The sequence below is a fragment of the Octopus sinensis genome, linkage group LG6 (genome assembly GCF_006345805.1).
Source record: "Octopus sinensis linkage group LG6, ASM634580v1, whole genome shotgun sequence".
NCBI lineage: Eukaryota > Metazoa > Mollusca > Cephalopoda > Octopoda > Octopodidae > Octopus > Octopus sinensis.
The window spans coordinates 109,117,765-109,136,189 of NC_043002.1; the positions used below are offsets into that span (position 1 = coordinate 109,117,765).

Below are 18,425 nucleotides of genomic sequence, written 5' to 3' on the forward strand. Positions count from 1 at the left end.
ATGGAGATTAGTCGCCATTTTAGTAGGTTGAGCAGCTGCACAAGTTTTCCTATGCAAAATTTTACATAAACTAATTAAAATATCCAAAGTTTATTATTTCTACATTGCCCACAAGGGGCTAAACATAGAGGGGGACAAACGGATTGAGTGGATTACATCGGCCCCAGTGTGTAATTGGTACTTAATTTATCAACCCCGAAAGGATGAAAGGCAAAGTTGAACTAAGAATGTAGCAGCAGACGAAATACCGATCAGCATTTCGCCTGGCATGCTAATGTTTCTGCCAGCTCGCCACCTTAGAATATCCAAAGTTTCTGAAGGTCTCAAGAGGCCTTAGATCTGCACCTGAGCATTTTTTATTTTGTTTTTATGAAAGATCAACATTTACCTTCTCATAGAAGTTTTCTCACCACTCTTCACACTCTTCATTGTCTCTACTCTGCAAATTTCTGTCTTCCTGTCCCGTTATTCTATCTTCTCTCTCTTTCTCTCCCTCTCTCTTCCCCTGTCCTCATTATATCTATTTTTCGCTGTGATTTGCCTCCCCTGCTGTCTTTCCTTCCACCTATATCAATCTGTTGCCTACATGCACACACACATCTCAGATTAAAACAATCGTGTGAATACAGCTGCATAAATCAATTCATTTGAATGGATGTCATAAAATCAATATAAATTAGCATTTAGAAAACATTTTAAGCCTAGCTGTTACTGATTAATACCTGTTAGCTTCAATAACAATCATCATCATCGTTTAATATCTGCCTTCCATACTGGCATCAGTTGAATGGTTCAACAGAGGACAGTGTCAAATTCCAGTATCTGCTTTGGCATGGTTTCTATGACTAGATGCCAACCACTTTACAGTGTGTATTGAGTTCTTTATTTTTTTTTTTGTGACACCAACACTAATGGGGTCACCAAGTGATTTGCAAGACAAGACCCATCAACTCAGTGTAGCATTGAGGAGAAGCTAAAGTATGAAACGTGTTATTTCCAGTATCAAAATCTGGTAACCCTCTGTTTTCAGTTCAGTTCTCATTACAGTGAATACAATAAACATCATCATCATCATTCAACATCCGTTTTCCATGCTGGCATACGTTGAATGTTTGACCAGGGCTAGCAAACTGGAAGGCTGTACCAAACTCTAGTCTGATTTGGCATGGTTTCTATGGCTGGATGTCCTTCCTAACGCTAACCACTCCAAGAGTGTAATGGGTGCTTTTACATGTCACCGGCACAGGTGCCATTTGCATGACACCGGTATCTGCTGTGACTGCAATTTTGCTTGGCTTGATGGGACTTCTTAAGCATGACATAATACCAAAAGCCTCAGTCATTGCCTCCATGTGGCCCAACACTCAAAAGGAGCTCAGCTACTTTGACACCATGAGGCCCAATGCTTGAAAAGAGCTCAGTCACTTTGCTTCCATGAGGCCCAATACTTGAAAGGTGCTTTTTACGTGCCACCAGCATGGGTGCCAGTTATGTGACGCCAGTATCAGCCACAACTATGATTTCACTTGGCTTGATGGGTCTTCCCAAGCACAGCATATCACCAAAGGTCTTAGTCCAACGTTCATAAATCATGCTTCACCACCTTGTCCCATGTCTTCCTGGGTCTACCTCTGTCACAGGTTCCCTCCACAGAGATCTTTACGCTATATTTTTTCTTGTCTTTGTTAATTAATTCCAATGGTGGTGGTTGTTCATGTATTCAAATCTATTGCATATATTTCATTTTGTCTTCAAGCTTCACACTTTATTCTACATGCCCTCCTTCTCAGTAATGATTAACAGACTTAACCAAGCACCCAGTTTATCACCATCACTTGGCCTGTTGGGTACTTTTTGTGGTATCCACTCTGTTAGCAGACATTCAGACCTGATTTCTAGTTTCAGCATCCCTTTCTCTCAGAGACCTGTAGAGGGATAAATGCCCTTCACTCTCAGCTGAAAGCTAAATTAAAAGTACATGGTGACAATATCTAGCTAAGAATATTTCTCTTCAGAGGTCAATTTTTGCTAGATTTCACCCTTTATATTGCTTCTTTTTATTGTAATTTTTATATTTATTTTGCTATTTACATTGACTTTGTGTGATCAAACCAACTGCTTTGTTGAATCTTAATGAAGAACACTATATTCTACATGCTCCAGTTCATTTAAGCTGCTGGAAACAAGAGAATTCAATAAGCTCAGTTGCCATGAAGCATGAAGTATCCAATGTCACAAGTTTTGCGTTTCATCTAAAGAAAGGGAAATGAGAGAAAGTAAAAGCATTGTTTGGGCTGAGGGTAAGTAAATGATGTAATTTTAGAAATACTTGCAATAGACTTGTACTACAGCCAAGGGAAGTTTTCTTTTATGTTTGAGAATTAAAAGCTAGGACCAATAAATTTCTGAGGTTAAAGAAGAGTTTGAGAACAAGTTTCCTCACCTTTCAGTGACACAAAGCTATGTCCCAGACCAGAACACTTAATTTTCAATAACCCACATACATATTAAAGCATACAATGGTGGTGGTGTGACTATAAGTAATGAGTTTAGGAGAGGTTTGCAGACAATGGGAAAAAACACTGTAGGGAGCACAGTCAAAATTACAAGTGTTTTTGTTAGCTTGCAGTGATGATTTCAAGTCTTTGAAGACCCTAAGAGAACACGTGTAAGTTCAGCCTTGAATCATTGTATGATGACTGGGTGTTTGGTTACTGCATCACAAACCACTGTCATTACCACCACCACCACACTATTTGACAATGAGTCAGTGTGAGTACTTCCATATGATTGCTTAATCTACTAGAAAAAGTTGTTGAATCTCCCTCAAATACACACACCTTACTGTCTTAAATAAGAATAGGTGTAAGCATTTGGAAAAAGTAGTCCTAGATACATTCATACACTTTATCTGAATATAAGACAAAATTGTTATGGTCGGAAAATTTTTGCTCATAAATTCGCATGATCATAACTGATTTGGAGCTAAGCAATAACTCTAAGAATCTACAATATTATTCCATTTATTATGCTATGTTGTTTGTTCCTTCTCGAGCCACACCTGGCTCATAAGGGCCGGTTTCCTTGGTGTATAGGTTCCCCACCAGTCCGTCACAAGTGAGCTGCAAGATGCAGGAGGAAAGAGTGAGAGAAAGTTGTGGCAAAAGAGTCAGCAGAAGTTCGCCATTACCTTCTGCCGGAGCTGCATGGAGCTTAGGTGTTTTGCTCATAAACACACACATCGTCCGGTCTGAAATTCGAACCCACAATCTCCCGACTGCGAGTTCACTGCTCTAACCACTAGGCCATGTGCCTCCACTTATTATGCTATGTGCTTGTATGTTACACAAAAGCAAAATGTGAAACTCTTTTCATGGGTGAAGAACGGAAGTTTTATTTTTTGAATATAAATGGTAAATAGATTTACTATCATTAAATAATTGTTTCAAATCCATCTTAAAAAGAAAAGCATTATGTCACATAAAACTCAAGGTTCTCATTGAGTTTTAATCTATTACACTCAGGTTCCCCAGCTCAGGACCATTGCCTACAATATTGCCATAAAAGGCAAGGCCAGTTATGAAACACAGTGTTGTCATAAAAGACATTAACACTTTTGCAAACATAGCACAGTCAGTCAGGTCAACTGGTGTGCAACCAAGTGAACAGGAATCTTCCTAGCAATAGCTTGGTTGAATATTCTAGAAACTCTGTTTGGTGTTATAAAAAATATTGGGATTTCAAACTCCCCAACACAATGACCCGATGTACTATTGGAAGCTATGTCAGTCAGCTTTGGGATAAGGCAATCTCAATCTTTCTACTTTATTTGTTCTCAATAATGTAAACTATCTTCATATTTCTATTAAGCATATTATGCAGAGAAAAGTCAACAGAATTCGGTCAGGGATTGATGATGTCAGCAAACAATTTAAGTCTCTGGAAGACTCATTAAAAACTTGCTTTTACCAGTAGCTGGGCTGACCAGCAAATGTTTAACCTGTTAGAATTGCAGTTATTGTAAGCAATGCATTGAAATATTATTAACAATCTTGTCTTTGGCATCCTTTCTTTGACAGACCATTAGATATATATAGCTCATTTGGCTAGTGGCCATAATGCAGCTAAAGCCAACTTGCTGCAGGAATTTATGCCTCTCACCTACCTATACGACTACTATCACTGCTTCACTTGGTGTAAATATTTTCTATCATTTGTCACAATGACAGCATTTTTTTTTTTGTTAATGATAAAATAAATATTTGTGTATATAGACATCCATCCCAGAGTTTTGTTCTGTCTATCAACCAAAATATTCTTTCATTACAATTAAAACGAAGTAGTCGAGCCAGTTTTGAAGTATTAGGTGGTAGATGGTACACCCTAGAATTTGTTTTCTGCAAATATTTATTCTTTGACTTATCACTGTTGCAATGGCAACAAAAAATACATCTTGCGCTACTGCTACTTATGAATGAAAAAAGAAAAAAGAAGCCAACTCAAAAAGAGTAGCATTAGAAACTAACTTAGAAGTGTTACAAAGATTTGGTGTTGGATAATGAGCTGTAGATATGGGATGAGTTCTTGGTCTGTGGCCAACAATTGTTTGGAAAATCTGCTGTAACATTAAAAAAAAAATCTGAAAGTGTAACATCTTTAACTGCTACACAATTAGCTTGGAATAGACCCAGCAAAATGGAATATAGGGATAAAGAAAATGAATTAATGTAACTCACTATACTTGCCAAATGAAAGCATTAAGTTTATGGAATGATCTCAAAATATGTGATTCTGGCATTGAAAGTCAAAGCTTTGTGGCAAGCTGTGATTGGTTTGAATGTCTCAAGAATTGCTCAGAATTGTAAGATAAATAGACCAGAGATCAGTGTAGAAGTATTGACAAAAATACAGAAAATTATCATAGACATAGCAGGACACACACTGCAGCAAATATTTTCAAGTAAGTGAAACAAACCTGTTTTGGAAACAAATACCAAATTAGAAGGAAAAAACTGCACCAGGGTTCAAGGCTCTCAGAAATCATGTGACTTTCTTTCTTGGTGACAATATTTCAAGAACCTCAAACCACTGGTTCTTTATCCTCTTAAGACAACATTAGATATGAAAGGTTTCTCTAAATCTTATCTTCCTCATATAAGTTTATCAAATAAATGGCAGATCACCAGAACAGTGTTCCAAGATGGGTTTACTTTGTGTTTCTGCTCAGTTGCCGGAGAAGATTGACAGATTAAAAACTTTGAAAAGGAAGCCATGTTTCTTGTGGACAAGGATTAGTTGACCTGGATGAGCTGATAACAATGTTTTAAGAAGCTTTTCAGTCTCCAAACATAATCAGCTTGATTGAATATATGGACCTGAGGGTTGTTACTGTTTTCAAAGCTTCTTGATGCAGAGGAGGGAAAAAAGGGAGGTATTTTCAAACCAGAGACTTGGGGTCCAAATACTTGCAACAGAATGAACTCCACTGAAGGCAGCCAAGGTGCCAGATGGGTGTCAAACCAAGGGGTAATGGCAGAATTTGAATGCAGAAAGCATAGAGGTGGAAGAAATACCACAAGGCCCAAGGTTTTTACAGTTTTGCCAATCTACAACCTTGAATTTGTACAACGGATGAAGGGAAATGTTGGCATCAATAGGATTTGAACTCAAACATAGAAAGTAAGAACAAATGAAGCATTCTGTCCCTCGTTGTAATGATTGCCAATTCTGATCACTGATAATTTGAATATATATATATATATATATATCGCCTCGACTGGCTTCCGTGTCGGTGGCACGTAAAAAGCACCATCCAAATCGTGGCCGAAGCCAGTGCCGCCTCGACTGGCTTCCGTGCAGGTGGCACGTAAAATGCACCAATCTGACCGTGGCCGCTGCCAGCCTCGCCTGGCACCAGTGCAGGTGGCACGTAAAAAGCACCATCCAAATCGTGGCCGAAGCCAGTGCCGCCTCGACTGGCTTCCGTGCAGGTGGCACGTAAAATGCACCAATCTGACCGTGGCCGCTGCCAGCCTCGCCTGGCACCAGTGCAGGTGGCACGTAAAAAGCACCATCCAAATCGTGGCCGAAGCCAGTGCCGCCTCGACTGGCTTCCGTGCAGGTGGCACGTAAAATGCACCAATCCGACCGTGGCCGCTGCCAGCCTCGCCTGGCACCAGTGCAGGTGGCACGTAAAAAGCACCCACTACACTCACGGAGTGGTTGGCGTTAGGAAGGGCATCCAGCTGTAGAAACATTGCCAGATAAGACTGGAGCCTGGGGCAGCCTTCTGGCTTCCCAGATCCCTGGTCGAACCGTCCAACTCATGCTAGCATGGAGAACGGACGTTAAACGATGATGATATATATATAGGTGAGCTGGCAGAAACGTTAGCACGTTGGGCGAAATGCGCAGCCGTATTTCGTCTGTCGTTACGTTGTGAGTTCAAATTCCGCCGAGGTCGACTTTGCCTTTCATCCTTTCGGGGTCGATAAGTTAAGTACCAGTTGCCCACTGGGGTCGATGTAATCGACTTAATCCCTTTCTCTGTCCTTGTTTGTCCCTTCTATGTTTAGCCCCTTGTGGGTAGTAAAGAAATAGATATATATATAGGTGCAGGAGTGACTGTGTGGTAAGTAGCTTGCTTACTTTGCATGCGCGTGTCAGTGTTTTCCTTTCACTAAATGGTGTCACGATGTTGGTATGCAGCATCATGAATTGTTGAACTATTGAAGGCATTTGTTTTTTTGGATTCAGTGAGGGTTTGTTGTTTATTGTTTATTTTTCTCGAACAAGAAATCCCTACTGGATTCTGGGCATTTGTCTGCCTGTAGTTGCACTAAGTGTCTCACTTAGCTGTGAGAAGACTGTTGTTTTGGGGCCTCCAAAAAATTGTGGAATTTTTTTCCACCAAATTTTAGGTGAAATTTGTGGAGCTGTGTTCCTGTTCCTGTAGAGTACCAGTTAGCCAGAATTGTGTTCACTGTGTCTGTGAACTGTCTTCTTTCCTTCTTCTTTTCTTTCTTTTTTCTTGATTTTTTGAACATTTTTCTAAATGAATATGGCGAAGAAGAAGGACACTGCTTTGGAGTGGGAGATTGTCCCACTCAAAGAGTGGGTGAAAAACTTTGAGGAGAGGATAGTGGTGTTGAGGACATACTCAAAGTTGCTCAACACCATCGCCGTCTTCAAAAAAATAGATATTGAAAAAGAGTTGGCAGAGTATCTGCCAACCATAAGATTTATTTCCAGGGGTGCCAAATATGCAACAGTGTGGCTGCTGTTTGACACCCCTGAGGAGGCTCACAGGTTTGTGAGCCAGCCCTTGGAAGGGCAAGAGATTCTGTTTCTTCCCACATATTGTGGGAAGAAATTAACAAGAGCTTGGGTCTGTGGATTGCCACCTGGAATGGAACCTGAGTGGATAGAAGATACTATCCGCCGGGGTCTAGGTGGCAGCGGACCCAAGCTGTTGAATGTGAAGTTGTTGCTGGCGGGTCAAAAGCTGTTTTGGACCTGTGGACCCAATCAGCTGCAAGAAATCTGGTTTTTCCAGATCTTTTGACTATGGCTGGTAACAGGTATTCAGTGATACTGGAGCAGTTAGTTGAAGAAGTGCCTCCCACTCCTCATTCAGGAGAGATGGAGATGGTCGAGGAGGTGGAAGCCTCCTCAAAAAAGAGAAGAAAGAGGAAGAAGGTGGGTAACAATGGCTGCCCACTGAGGGATCCTAAAAAGGAAACTGAAACTGTGGGAGGGAACGAAAATCTCCCTGACAAAACGGAGGAGCTCCACCTTCCCATGGTAAAAATAAGCAAAAAAAGAAGAAAAACAGGCCATTGCCGGAAATTTCCGAAGCCCCGTCGGTGGGAATTGTGCCACCAATGGAGGAAGCTGTGGCCTCCCTCCATTTGGAGGAGGAATTTTTGGTTTTCTTCCACAAGGGAGGGGCAGTTCAAAAGTTTGTCAAAGAAGATCGGGGGGAGGGGTTCTAACCTGCACTAAGGATCCTGAATGAACTACAAAGCTAGCTGTGGAGGTCATTTGGGAGACAGGTCTTTGCAAGGTGATGGACTCCTTCCCTGAAGACATGTTTCACTTCCTGCTGAAGCACCCCGACCTAGCACCATTGAGGCATTGAGCCTGGTCGGGTATCAGCAGGCAAGAAAATAATAGCAAAAAAAGTTAAGAGGTCTTAGTGCTTCGCATTGTAAGGGTGTACAACCCATTTTTGAAAAATGTAAGAGGCTTAGTGCCTCATTTTTAAGGGCCTTGTGTCCAAATGAACCAATGTAAGAGGTTTATAACCTCAATTTGTTTAAAAAAAAAAAAGAACAATGATTTTGGGAAGCAGCGATCGGCAGGCATCGTCTGCCTTCACCAATTTCGTTTATTCATTTTTTCTATTCATTTCATCTTGTGTTTTGTCCAGCCCGCATCTACTTCTATGTACGGCCTTTATGGCCAATTCTTTGAAATAAAGTAGCTTGCTAACTAACCACATGGTTCGGGGTTCAGTCCTACTGCATGGCACCTTGGGCGAGTGTCTTCTACTATCGCCTCGGGCTGACCAAAGCCTTGTGAGTGGATATGGTAGATGGAAACTGAATGAAGCCTATCGTATATATATATATAGTGTGTGTGTGTGTGTGTGTGTGCATGCGTGCGTGTTTGTTCCCCCACCATCGTTTGACAACCGATGCTGGTGTGTTTACGGCCCGTAACTTAGCGGTTCAGCAAAGAGACCGATAGAATAAGTACTAGGTTTACAAAGAGTAAGTCCTGGGGTCCATTTGCTCGACTAAAGGCGGTGCTCCAGCATGACCGCAGTCAAATGACTGAAACAAGTAAAAGAATAAAAGAAAGAATATATATATGTATATATGGAGAGAGAATTGAGTATAGAAACTAGAAAGATGGTTCGCAGACCTTCGTGTTGGAAAATGAGATTATGTGTTACGCTGACGTTTATTTGGAACGATTTTTACGGATTTAATTCAGACAAGGATTGAAACTGAATCATTGATTCGGTTCACTGGGTGCATACCGCGAGATATGAAAGACGTCGGTCTAAATACATTCCTGAAATTGGTTTCGTATTCAAATTGTCTGGATCGATGAAATAAAACCCTTTAATTTATTGTGAACATCTGACGGATTATATGCTACCGCAGGGAAAAAAGGTTTCGTACTTAATCAAATAACGTACTATTGATTTTGATTACGAAACCAAGAGACTGAACGAGCCAAAACAGGAGCCTCTACATGATTGGTCGATCTGCTAGAAGTAGCAGCCAAATTTTCCTCAAGTGAAACCATGTAAAGAAAAGTGAACTTTAGCTAATATAACACTGGATACCATACGAAATAATTACATCATGCCGTTAATCACTTCGGTTAGGACTAAACATTATCTGAGCTTCTTCAAGGTCTAGTTGTTATTAAAAAATTTTTTTAAACTTTGATTTCAACGTGAATCAGTCTTTCAAGCATTTAATCGAGTTCCTGCCCGACTTCAGCACGAATGAATGAATGAACGAGCGAAGGGGTTGATACGTTATTTATTTGTGTTTTTTTTAAAAATTCCTTCCTGTTTTAAATCTGCCTTATATTGGCTTAAAACAAGATTCTACACATCAGCTAGCAACAACTGAAAAGAATTTAATAATAAACACAGAAAGGAAATTTAATTAGTTTCTTTTGTTTTAGAGAAATAGGCCTTTCGTTAAGCCGGTAAGAAGATACGAGAACATTCACTTCTGCTCTTCCATAGTTGAAAATCGGTAACTGTGCGCACTCCACGCTTCTTTCTAATAAATCTGTTGTTGGTCCTGTCTCAACCAATCAGAATTCTCTACGTAGAACTACGTAGTATATGAAACATGGCGCTCTCCTGTACATGTCTAATCCGGTAAGTTTGCTCGTGTTTTCTTCTGCATGTTTTATCAGAATTGAACCTATGAATCTTTCACATTTCTTTCCTCGTGGCATTTCAAGCCAGCATTGCTCCTTTTTTTAGCAAAATTGCTAGTTTTTAAACATCTAACTCGTCTTGTTTATGAATATATAACGATGTTCTCCGACAACGTGGCAAGCAGTGCGCTGACTACAATCAACGGCCAGGAATTGAGGGACCGGTTTACAAAACGTCAACGGTTATATTCTGACCCCCCATTTTAGAACCATTCTAGTATTTCTGTTGTGTTTTTCCCCTGCACTTCCGACTACTGTACTTAACTCAGCTCTTTCTGTTATTTTTTCTTCTTCCTGAAACGTCGTTTTGTTTTCACTCACCGAAAAGAAAGAAGAAATACTTCTATAAATTTCGCATCGGTTCCTTCAGCAACTCTTTATTTAAACTAGTTTTTTTCCTCTAAATATTTGATAGAACAACGAGTCATAATTAGTATTATGTTGTATATTTATTTCGGGTCCTCGCCTCATATTTCTCTTAAATCCGCTGGGATTTTGTCATTTTGTTCTTCTTAGCAATATAATGACATTCCTTAATAATATGCTAATACTAATTCGCCTACACCTGTCGGCTTTTATTTTCTATATAACAGAAAACAGAAAGCACCCCCCCTAAAAAAAACATTCCCGTCTTTGTTGAGACAAAAGATATCTATTTTCGATTTTTCTTCTTTTACAATAACAACTATTTTTCTTTCTCTCGCCTTGCTAAGTCACTAATTTTCACGGCTTTTTTGTTAGTCTCTTGTTTACATATTTTCGGTGGGTGTTTTATACTACCGGCAGCTCACTGGAGCCTCACCAACAACAACAAATAAAGTGGCTTAATACATTTATTTTTTTTTACCATATCTATTTCTTTACTACCCACAAGGGGCTAAACACAGAGGGGACAAACAAGGACAGACATAGGTATTAAGTCGATTACATCGACCCCAATGCGTAACTGGTACTTAATTTATCGACCCCGAAAGGATGAAAGGCAAAGTCGACCTCAGCGGAATTTGAACTCAGAACGTAACGGCAGACGAAATACCGCTAAGCATTTCGCCCGGTGTGCTAACGATTCTGCCAGTTCGTCGCCTTTTTTTTACCATATCTATCTATCTATCTATATATATATAAATGTATATATGAGCGAGAGAGAGAGAGAAGTGTGTGGGAATTTTTCCAGTATATTTCATTTTATTTGATATACTACATTGAAAAGAATCGTTAGAATACAAAGAAGTGTGGGATGGTCGTGATTTGTATTTTGTTTGAAACAACCTTTACCTGGTAGAAAAATAGCTGGTACATATCTCTCAAATTATCCCTCATTCTAGGTACCCCTTAAAAGAAAACCACGGTCTGTTTACGGCTTTATGCTTACTCTTTTCCATTGGTCTGTTCCTTCAATGTTGACCGGTATGTCTCGACAACCAAGGTGCGTTATGTATGTGTGTATGTATGTATATATATATATATATGATATTTATATTAGTGTGTGTATAATACATATATAAGCACACGATACCCTCATAAAGGAGTTGTTTTGAAAGAAGGAAAAGCCAACATTTTGAGAAATATTAGTAATACAGTGGAGTAAATATCATAAAATATTGAAATAATTGTTGGTGGTGGTGTTCGACCCCAGGTTAGCCCTGATCCAGTGGACGTTTTGATAAAAGGCGTTTTAGTCGGTCTTATTTTCAGATTGTCGTTCTAGGACTGCATTATTCAATATGTCTTTCCTTATAAATAAAATAGAATGAAAAGAAAATTGAAGAACCAGGTGTTGGCAAACTTCTTAGATCAGTTACACCCATCCTATAAATTTATAAAGTATAATTAAGAAAACAATTTCCTTCGTTCTTTGGTGTCATTACTGCTTTTGAAAAACAATATTGAAAGAAATTTAATGAAAATACTTAACGAAATTGATAAAGAACAATAAAAATTCAGTTCTGTTATATTGATATAACCGGAATATTTAATGTGAAATACGTGTTTGGTGAATACTAATGGATATTGCATTGATATTTGGTTGGAAATTAGTGGTTTTTAGCCTTAAATTAGCCATACTCGTCTAGATTCATTCTGCAAATAATTTCAGTGCCCTTAATGCTCAAAATCGTTTCAGGTGTTTACCAACCCCCTTGGTTGGTCACATCGATCCCCGCTACCAGCAGGGATCAGTATTGACAACTTTGCTGGCCCTTATATATATATATATATACATACACACACGCACATATATATAGGTTTCACGCGGCCCCTCCCTTTGTTTGACGTTTGGCGATATAGACCATCAAGTTATAATTGCCAAATGTTAAAAAAAAGAAAAATACGCAACGTCTCGGTTTGTGAGTTTTAATTTAATACAACTTATCAATGTTTATAAGAGATAAGATTTGTTATAAGTTAATTGCTCTTAATATTTTTTGTTAAACGAACTAGTTTAGCCAACGATAAGATAAATGTTTGTTTTTACATCTTAATAAAATATAATTCCTGAATTCTGAATTTTGAGGGGTAAATAATTTCCTGTGTTGAATGTTTTGTATTGTGTGAAATGTCCTCCGTTATTCCTAGCTCTTCTAATCGGTGTTGTTGATTCCTTAGTCGGCTCTGAGCAAACATTGAATTAGCTACGTCTCAGTTATGACCATTCCATCGAATATTTAGTTGTAATGTATCAACAGGTTTTTTTTTTTTTTAAGATGGCTGTGTAGACTTCGAGTGATATTCAGCTCCTATTTCTAGCATATCGAGCGACTTACACAGGCTCTTTAATTAAGTACACTCTTCCTCGTTTAGCTCTAGATTAACTCGGACCAAGCAGCCCTATGATCAAAGCAGTTTACCGTGACCATCGCACCTCATTTAATGTGTGGAGTCGTGATGCAGAGCAGGCAGCAATCCCGGAGGCCTTTTTTCATAGGTCTACTAGTTATTAAAACTTTTTGGTAGTAAGGCACTAACAGAATCGGTTGCAAACCGTGTGGGCTGCATAATGTAGAGATGCATCCTTCACGTTTTGATGATGGTCTGTAGGAATTGCTGTGTCAGTTTGTAGGGATGGGCTAATTTCTCCAAAATGTGTATTTTGACTGAATTACTTTAGGGGGCTCTGTATCAGTATGATTCGTATGACAAATATAATAACTCCATATCAATGCTGGTTAGGTAGATTTATCATCATGACCATTGTTTTGCCATCCAGTTTTTCATGCTTGGACCGACTTTATTGAGGCAGATTTTCTACAGTCGGATACTGTTCCTGTCACCAACCCTTCTTTCCAAGCAAGGTAATGTTGTCCCATGACAAATAGGGAGGATATTGGAAATGAATCACATTCATTTACCATAGTTGCATAATGTTAAGACAAGGAGACGCAAACATGTTTGTAATCATGTACCTTCTCTACAACAAAACACCTGTACCTGTTTCTCTCTATCATACTTTAACCTCTGGAATAAAGCCACATCCCTCAGTGTACACCCCTTGGGTTGAGGGATGTTGTGAGGTGCTTGGTGACTGCACAAGTGACAGTACCACATAAAAAGCACCCTGTAAAGTGATTGGTGTGAGAAAGGAGATCTAGTTGCAGAAACCATGCCAAAGCAGACACTGGATCGTGTTACAGTCCTCTGGCTCACCAGCATTTGGCAGCCCATACCAGCATGGAAGATAGATATTAAATTATGATATCTCTCTCTCTCATCTATCTGTGTGTGTGTATGACACTTTTTTCAGCTTGTCTGCCAAATCTACTTCTAAGTTTTTTGTTGGTACAAGGTTATAATAGCAGACACTTTAAGGTTCCATGCAGGGGGATTGAACCTGAAACAATATGGTTGGGAAACAAACTTAACCACACAACCATGCCTGCCATCAAATATTGCAACTGTGACCATGACCATTTATTCTAGGCAAAGTGTATTTCTAAAAAAAGAAGTGATTTAGGAGGGTTTGGCAGTAATTCTACCATTGGTCACTGATAAAAGTTTTTCAATGTTTTATTTTTATCTACCTAAGTCAGTTCACTTACTTCTTAGTATGTTTTTGGTCTGGTTATGTGTTATGTAAAACAGCCATGCTTCTGCCACTTCAGTCCCTTACTAGAAGGAGCATCTTTTAGTCAGAGCCAGTGATAGAAACTGAGTTTGATCAGCTACAAGTAGCAGTGAACCCCCATGTTTCCCTTAAAGAAAAGATAATGTAATCCTATATGAATTGTGACTAAACATAAGGTGGGATAGTCATTAGTGGAGCACTTTTTTGGCTGTATATCGACTGATTCAGGTTTGATTGAACCACTAGACATTTCACTTTTCAGTTTTCACATTCACTCGAATGTTTTTTTTTTTATTTCCAATCTAAAAATTTCTTATATACTAAGACATAATTTAATCTCATGCCTGCCATAGATGAGCAGATATGATTTAATTAAAGGTATTCCGATCTTACTCAGCTTTCATTTAGCTGGTGTATCAAGGAATACATTAATCCAATGTATTTTCTTTGTTTGATGAGCTGAGGGCATGATTTGAGGGAGAATCAACCTGCAGTGTCTAAAATCTTGAGCAACTGTTTAGAATCCTCACTGTATTATTTCCTTGACTGATTTGTGTTTACAGAAGGGTTGCTAAGTTCTGTTCTATTGGTTATTTACTTTAATATTGATTTTGTCTTAAAAGTTTCAATCACAAGTAGAGGAAAGAATGTGTTCAAATTACAAATGTGGTGTGTGTGTGTGTGTGTTAGAAATTCATAGATGATCACCTACATTACTACTTGGATTTCATACCTGTAAGGTACACACAAGATTGGTCAGGTAGTATTTGAATAGTTAAAGCAATATTTGCACCAGACCAGCTAAGCTAATTCTCAATCTACCTTTCAGTAACATCAGGTAGCATTGATAAAGTCACTCCATACTCCAATATCATCATCAAGAATAATTCCATTTGGACAGCTTTTACATGCTTGAAAATCCAAGGTCTAGCCATTCAAGGAGATGGCTATCAGGTTTAATAAACATGGTGGAATAATTGTCCTTTAATGACTACAGGCCTGGGCTAGGTAGGTGGTTTCCCTTACACCATAGCAGTCCAGTCCCCAGTATTTCTAATTTGCTATGAGACTACAAGTAGCTGAGGCACAATATGCTCTGTCGTGTGTGGAGTACTCTTATCTGTGTTTTGTAAATATATTTGTTCTTTTGGCATGAATTGGATGAGAACTTATGAAACAAAATCTGTAGCCACAGCTATGCATGTAGCTTTTCTTTCTCTCTGTATACATGCACACACACACACACACACTCTCTCTCATTTTGAATATGTATATATTGTATCTGATGAACACCTCGAAGGAGAGAGAAGCATGGCCGACCAAATACAATGAAGGTCCACAGAAACTGAAGCATTGGCAAGTGGTTACATCAGGAGACTAATACAATTCATTGTCAAAGATTGAGACAGATGGAGATCTCTTGTTTGTGCTTGATGCTCAACATGGAATCAAAAGTTGACTTTGCCTTTTATCTTTTCGGGGGTCAATGAAATACGTATCAGTTGAGCACTGGGGTTGGTGTAATTCACTTCTCCCCTTCACTGATATTATTGCTCTTGTCCCCAGATTTGAAACCAATATTAACTGTAGCCATATTAAAGTTTTTTATTTTATTTTGGCATTGGTACTAAAGAGGACCCTGGAAAAAAACTGGAGTTATCTTCTGTTTCCCCTGTCCATTCTTTCATCTCTTGGCACATAGCATTTACATCTGGATACCCTTCTTAACACAGACCATTTTATAGAATGCCACCTACTACAGAAAGATCGTCTCTGACAAAACTTCCCTCCACTTTACCGTGTTGTTTTTGTTCCTCCCTTTCTTGATGTGTATAATGTCTCGATTATGAAAAAAGAAAAACCTTTCTTTGGTAGCGTACCTTTGCAAAACTAAGATCATATTTAGCTATATTGTGATGGTAGCTGAGCTGCCTGTATTGCAAAGTTGGTTGGTGTGGCTAGCAGTGGAATAGATAAGACCAGGGATAGGTTGGCAGGTGTCTTGCAGAGATAAACTTTGGAACTCCTCTATTAATGGTAATAAAATATATATTTATACCTATGATGGACTTCCACACATTTCATATATCAAACTTCACTCACAAGTCTTAAATTAACCCAAGTTCTGACGCTGCTTTCAGCAAATGCTGTTTTGCAAAGCTAACCATTTTAAATCTTAACCCATAAGCAATTCTAAGAATATAGCCTTGAACCAATCTTTCAGATAACATCAGCTGATTAAGTACCTAATGGAAGTCTCACTTGTCTGTTGATATTTTGTTTTCTAAATGTCTGAGATGAATTTGTCCATCCTGTCATGAACTGGACAGTTCCACAAGCATGGTCAGTTGGCCTGATGATTACATTGAGTTCCAATTTCTCCTTTTATTTTGTGTGGTTTAATGCTAACCACTTTACAGAGTGTACTTGGTGCCCCCTTTTTGTTTTGTTTTCCTGGCACCTAACAATTTGTGCAAGAACCCTTGACAGTAGGAGAGTGGACAGTAATAAAAGTGGCGTTGTGCCAGGTTCATTGTGAACAATAAGATTAGCTTTGTCTTCAGAAGAGCAGAAACATTTCAGTATATACATCTTGATGTACTGGACGACATTTTAAACTAGGGATCTTTAATTTCTAAACTAGTATTTAGTAATAACCTAAGAGTTTCAAACTTGAATCAGCCCACTTCTGTCTACCGACAAATGTATTGAATGAGACCTATTGAGAATTGGACATTTAATATTTAGCTTAAAATTTAAATAGCAAAAATTATATCATTAGATTGAAGTCTGCAAAAGATTTAAGATGTTTCCTGTGTATTACTAAAGTGAAAATGAAGTAGAGGTGTATTTACTCAATAGCCATTGAGTGGTACAATTCTTTACTTGCGATTAGAAAAAAAATCTTCTTCTCTTTACTCAGAGCTTTGAAGCTTTCTTTATATTCCCTGTTAAATCAATTTAGACTAACAGCTGTTATTTCCCATTCTGCATCATAAATTACATTTTAAAGAAACTGTGTGTAATGACCACTAACTTATTTACCTTCTTACCCCACTCACTCACTTTAGTACTCTCCTTCCCTCACCCCTCTCTCTCTCTCTCTGTAATAGTCTTTCTTTTTAGCACTGATAGTCTCTTGCTGCCTTGTCCCTCTCTCGCTCGCCCCCTCTCTCTCTCTCTTGCTCGCCCTCTCTCTCTCTCTTGCTCGCCCTCTCTCTCTCTCTTGCTCGCCCTCTCTCTCTTGCTCACCCTGTCTCTTGCTTGCCCTCTCTCTCTCTCTCGCTCGCCCTCCCTCTCTCTCTCTCACCTTCCCTCTCTCTCCCTCTCCCACCCTCTCTCTCACCAGCTCTCTCCTCTTGTCTCTTGGCTTTCTCCCTCTCTCCTCTCCTCATCACTATGCCCCTCCTCCCCATCTAATCATTAGCCTATCTCTTAAAGTCAAACACTAATCAAAAATGATATTTTGTATAATCTTAATTGAAAGTTTCATATTTCACATATTATGAATACATCATCTCCACTTCAATCAAACTCTGACCTCAATTTCAAATCCTATTTTAATTCTGTCAATTGATTTAATATCAGTTTTCCTTTAGTCTTGTTTTTGTTATGCTTCAGCAAACCCCACTTTCAAAGCAATCGCTTGAGCATTTTTATTTTTATCGTCTAAAGTATGGGAGATCTTGGACTCTGTTCTCTTGTTGTTCTCCTTTATCTCTGTATAGTCTGTCGTGGTTTGAGGAAGTTGGACAGGCGGGTGGTGGTTGATTTGATGGTTATCAGTCCTGGCTTCACATACACAAATTATATTAAATTTGAAATCATTTAAAACAGACAAACTAGACAATCAACTGTATCTAATAACTAGGTCTATTCCAAGTTTTTGTCATGATAAGCTATGCATGTCATTAACCCTTTCAATACAAATCCGGCTGAAACCGGCTCTGGTTCTATAGTACATATGTCTTGTTTTCATAAGTTTTGAATTAAAATCTTCCTCCAAACCTCAGTCACAATTTATGTTCCTAACACTAGCTGAATGATAACTAAGTTATTTTACTAAATTCTTTGTTATATTTAAAATTAATTGAAAGAAATGTAGAGCATCTCAAAATAAATATGGTAACGAATGGGTTAATATTAAAAAAATTCTGTAATGAATTATATTGATTGCTCATTAGTTTCACCACGCCCATCTTCTCATGTCACTGGATGGTTTTCCCCCCTCTCCTCTTTCCCTTCCCCTTTCTTGCTGCTTCCCTGCTCCCTCCTTCCTCCTCCTCTCTCACTCCCCACTTCCTTGTCTTTTTCTTTTCCCCATTTATTTCCTTCCGGCTTGCCTTGTTTTTCTTTTTCTATTCTGTGTAAACCAGTCGTTAGAAAAGACAGC

The 18,425-nt window shown here is 38.8% G+C and overlaps 1 protein-coding gene across 2 annotated transcripts in view; it reads left to right on the forward strand.

Moving 5' to 3' along the window:
* Window positions 1-9,763: 9,763 nt before the first annotated feature.
* LOC115212943 (neutral alpha-glucosidase AB) overlaps window positions 9,764-18,425 on the forward strand; it is a 68,619-nt gene continuing 59,957 nt past the window's right edge. For both annotated transcript variants that reach the window (XM_036504212.1, XM_029781789.2), the window contains exon 1: window positions 9,764-9,910. In XM_036504212.1, coding sequence (XP_036360105.1) covers window positions 9,882-9,910 — 29 coding nt within the window. In that variant the 5' untranslated portion in view covers window positions 9,764-9,881. The remainder of the gene's footprint in view (window positions 9,911-18,425) is intronic.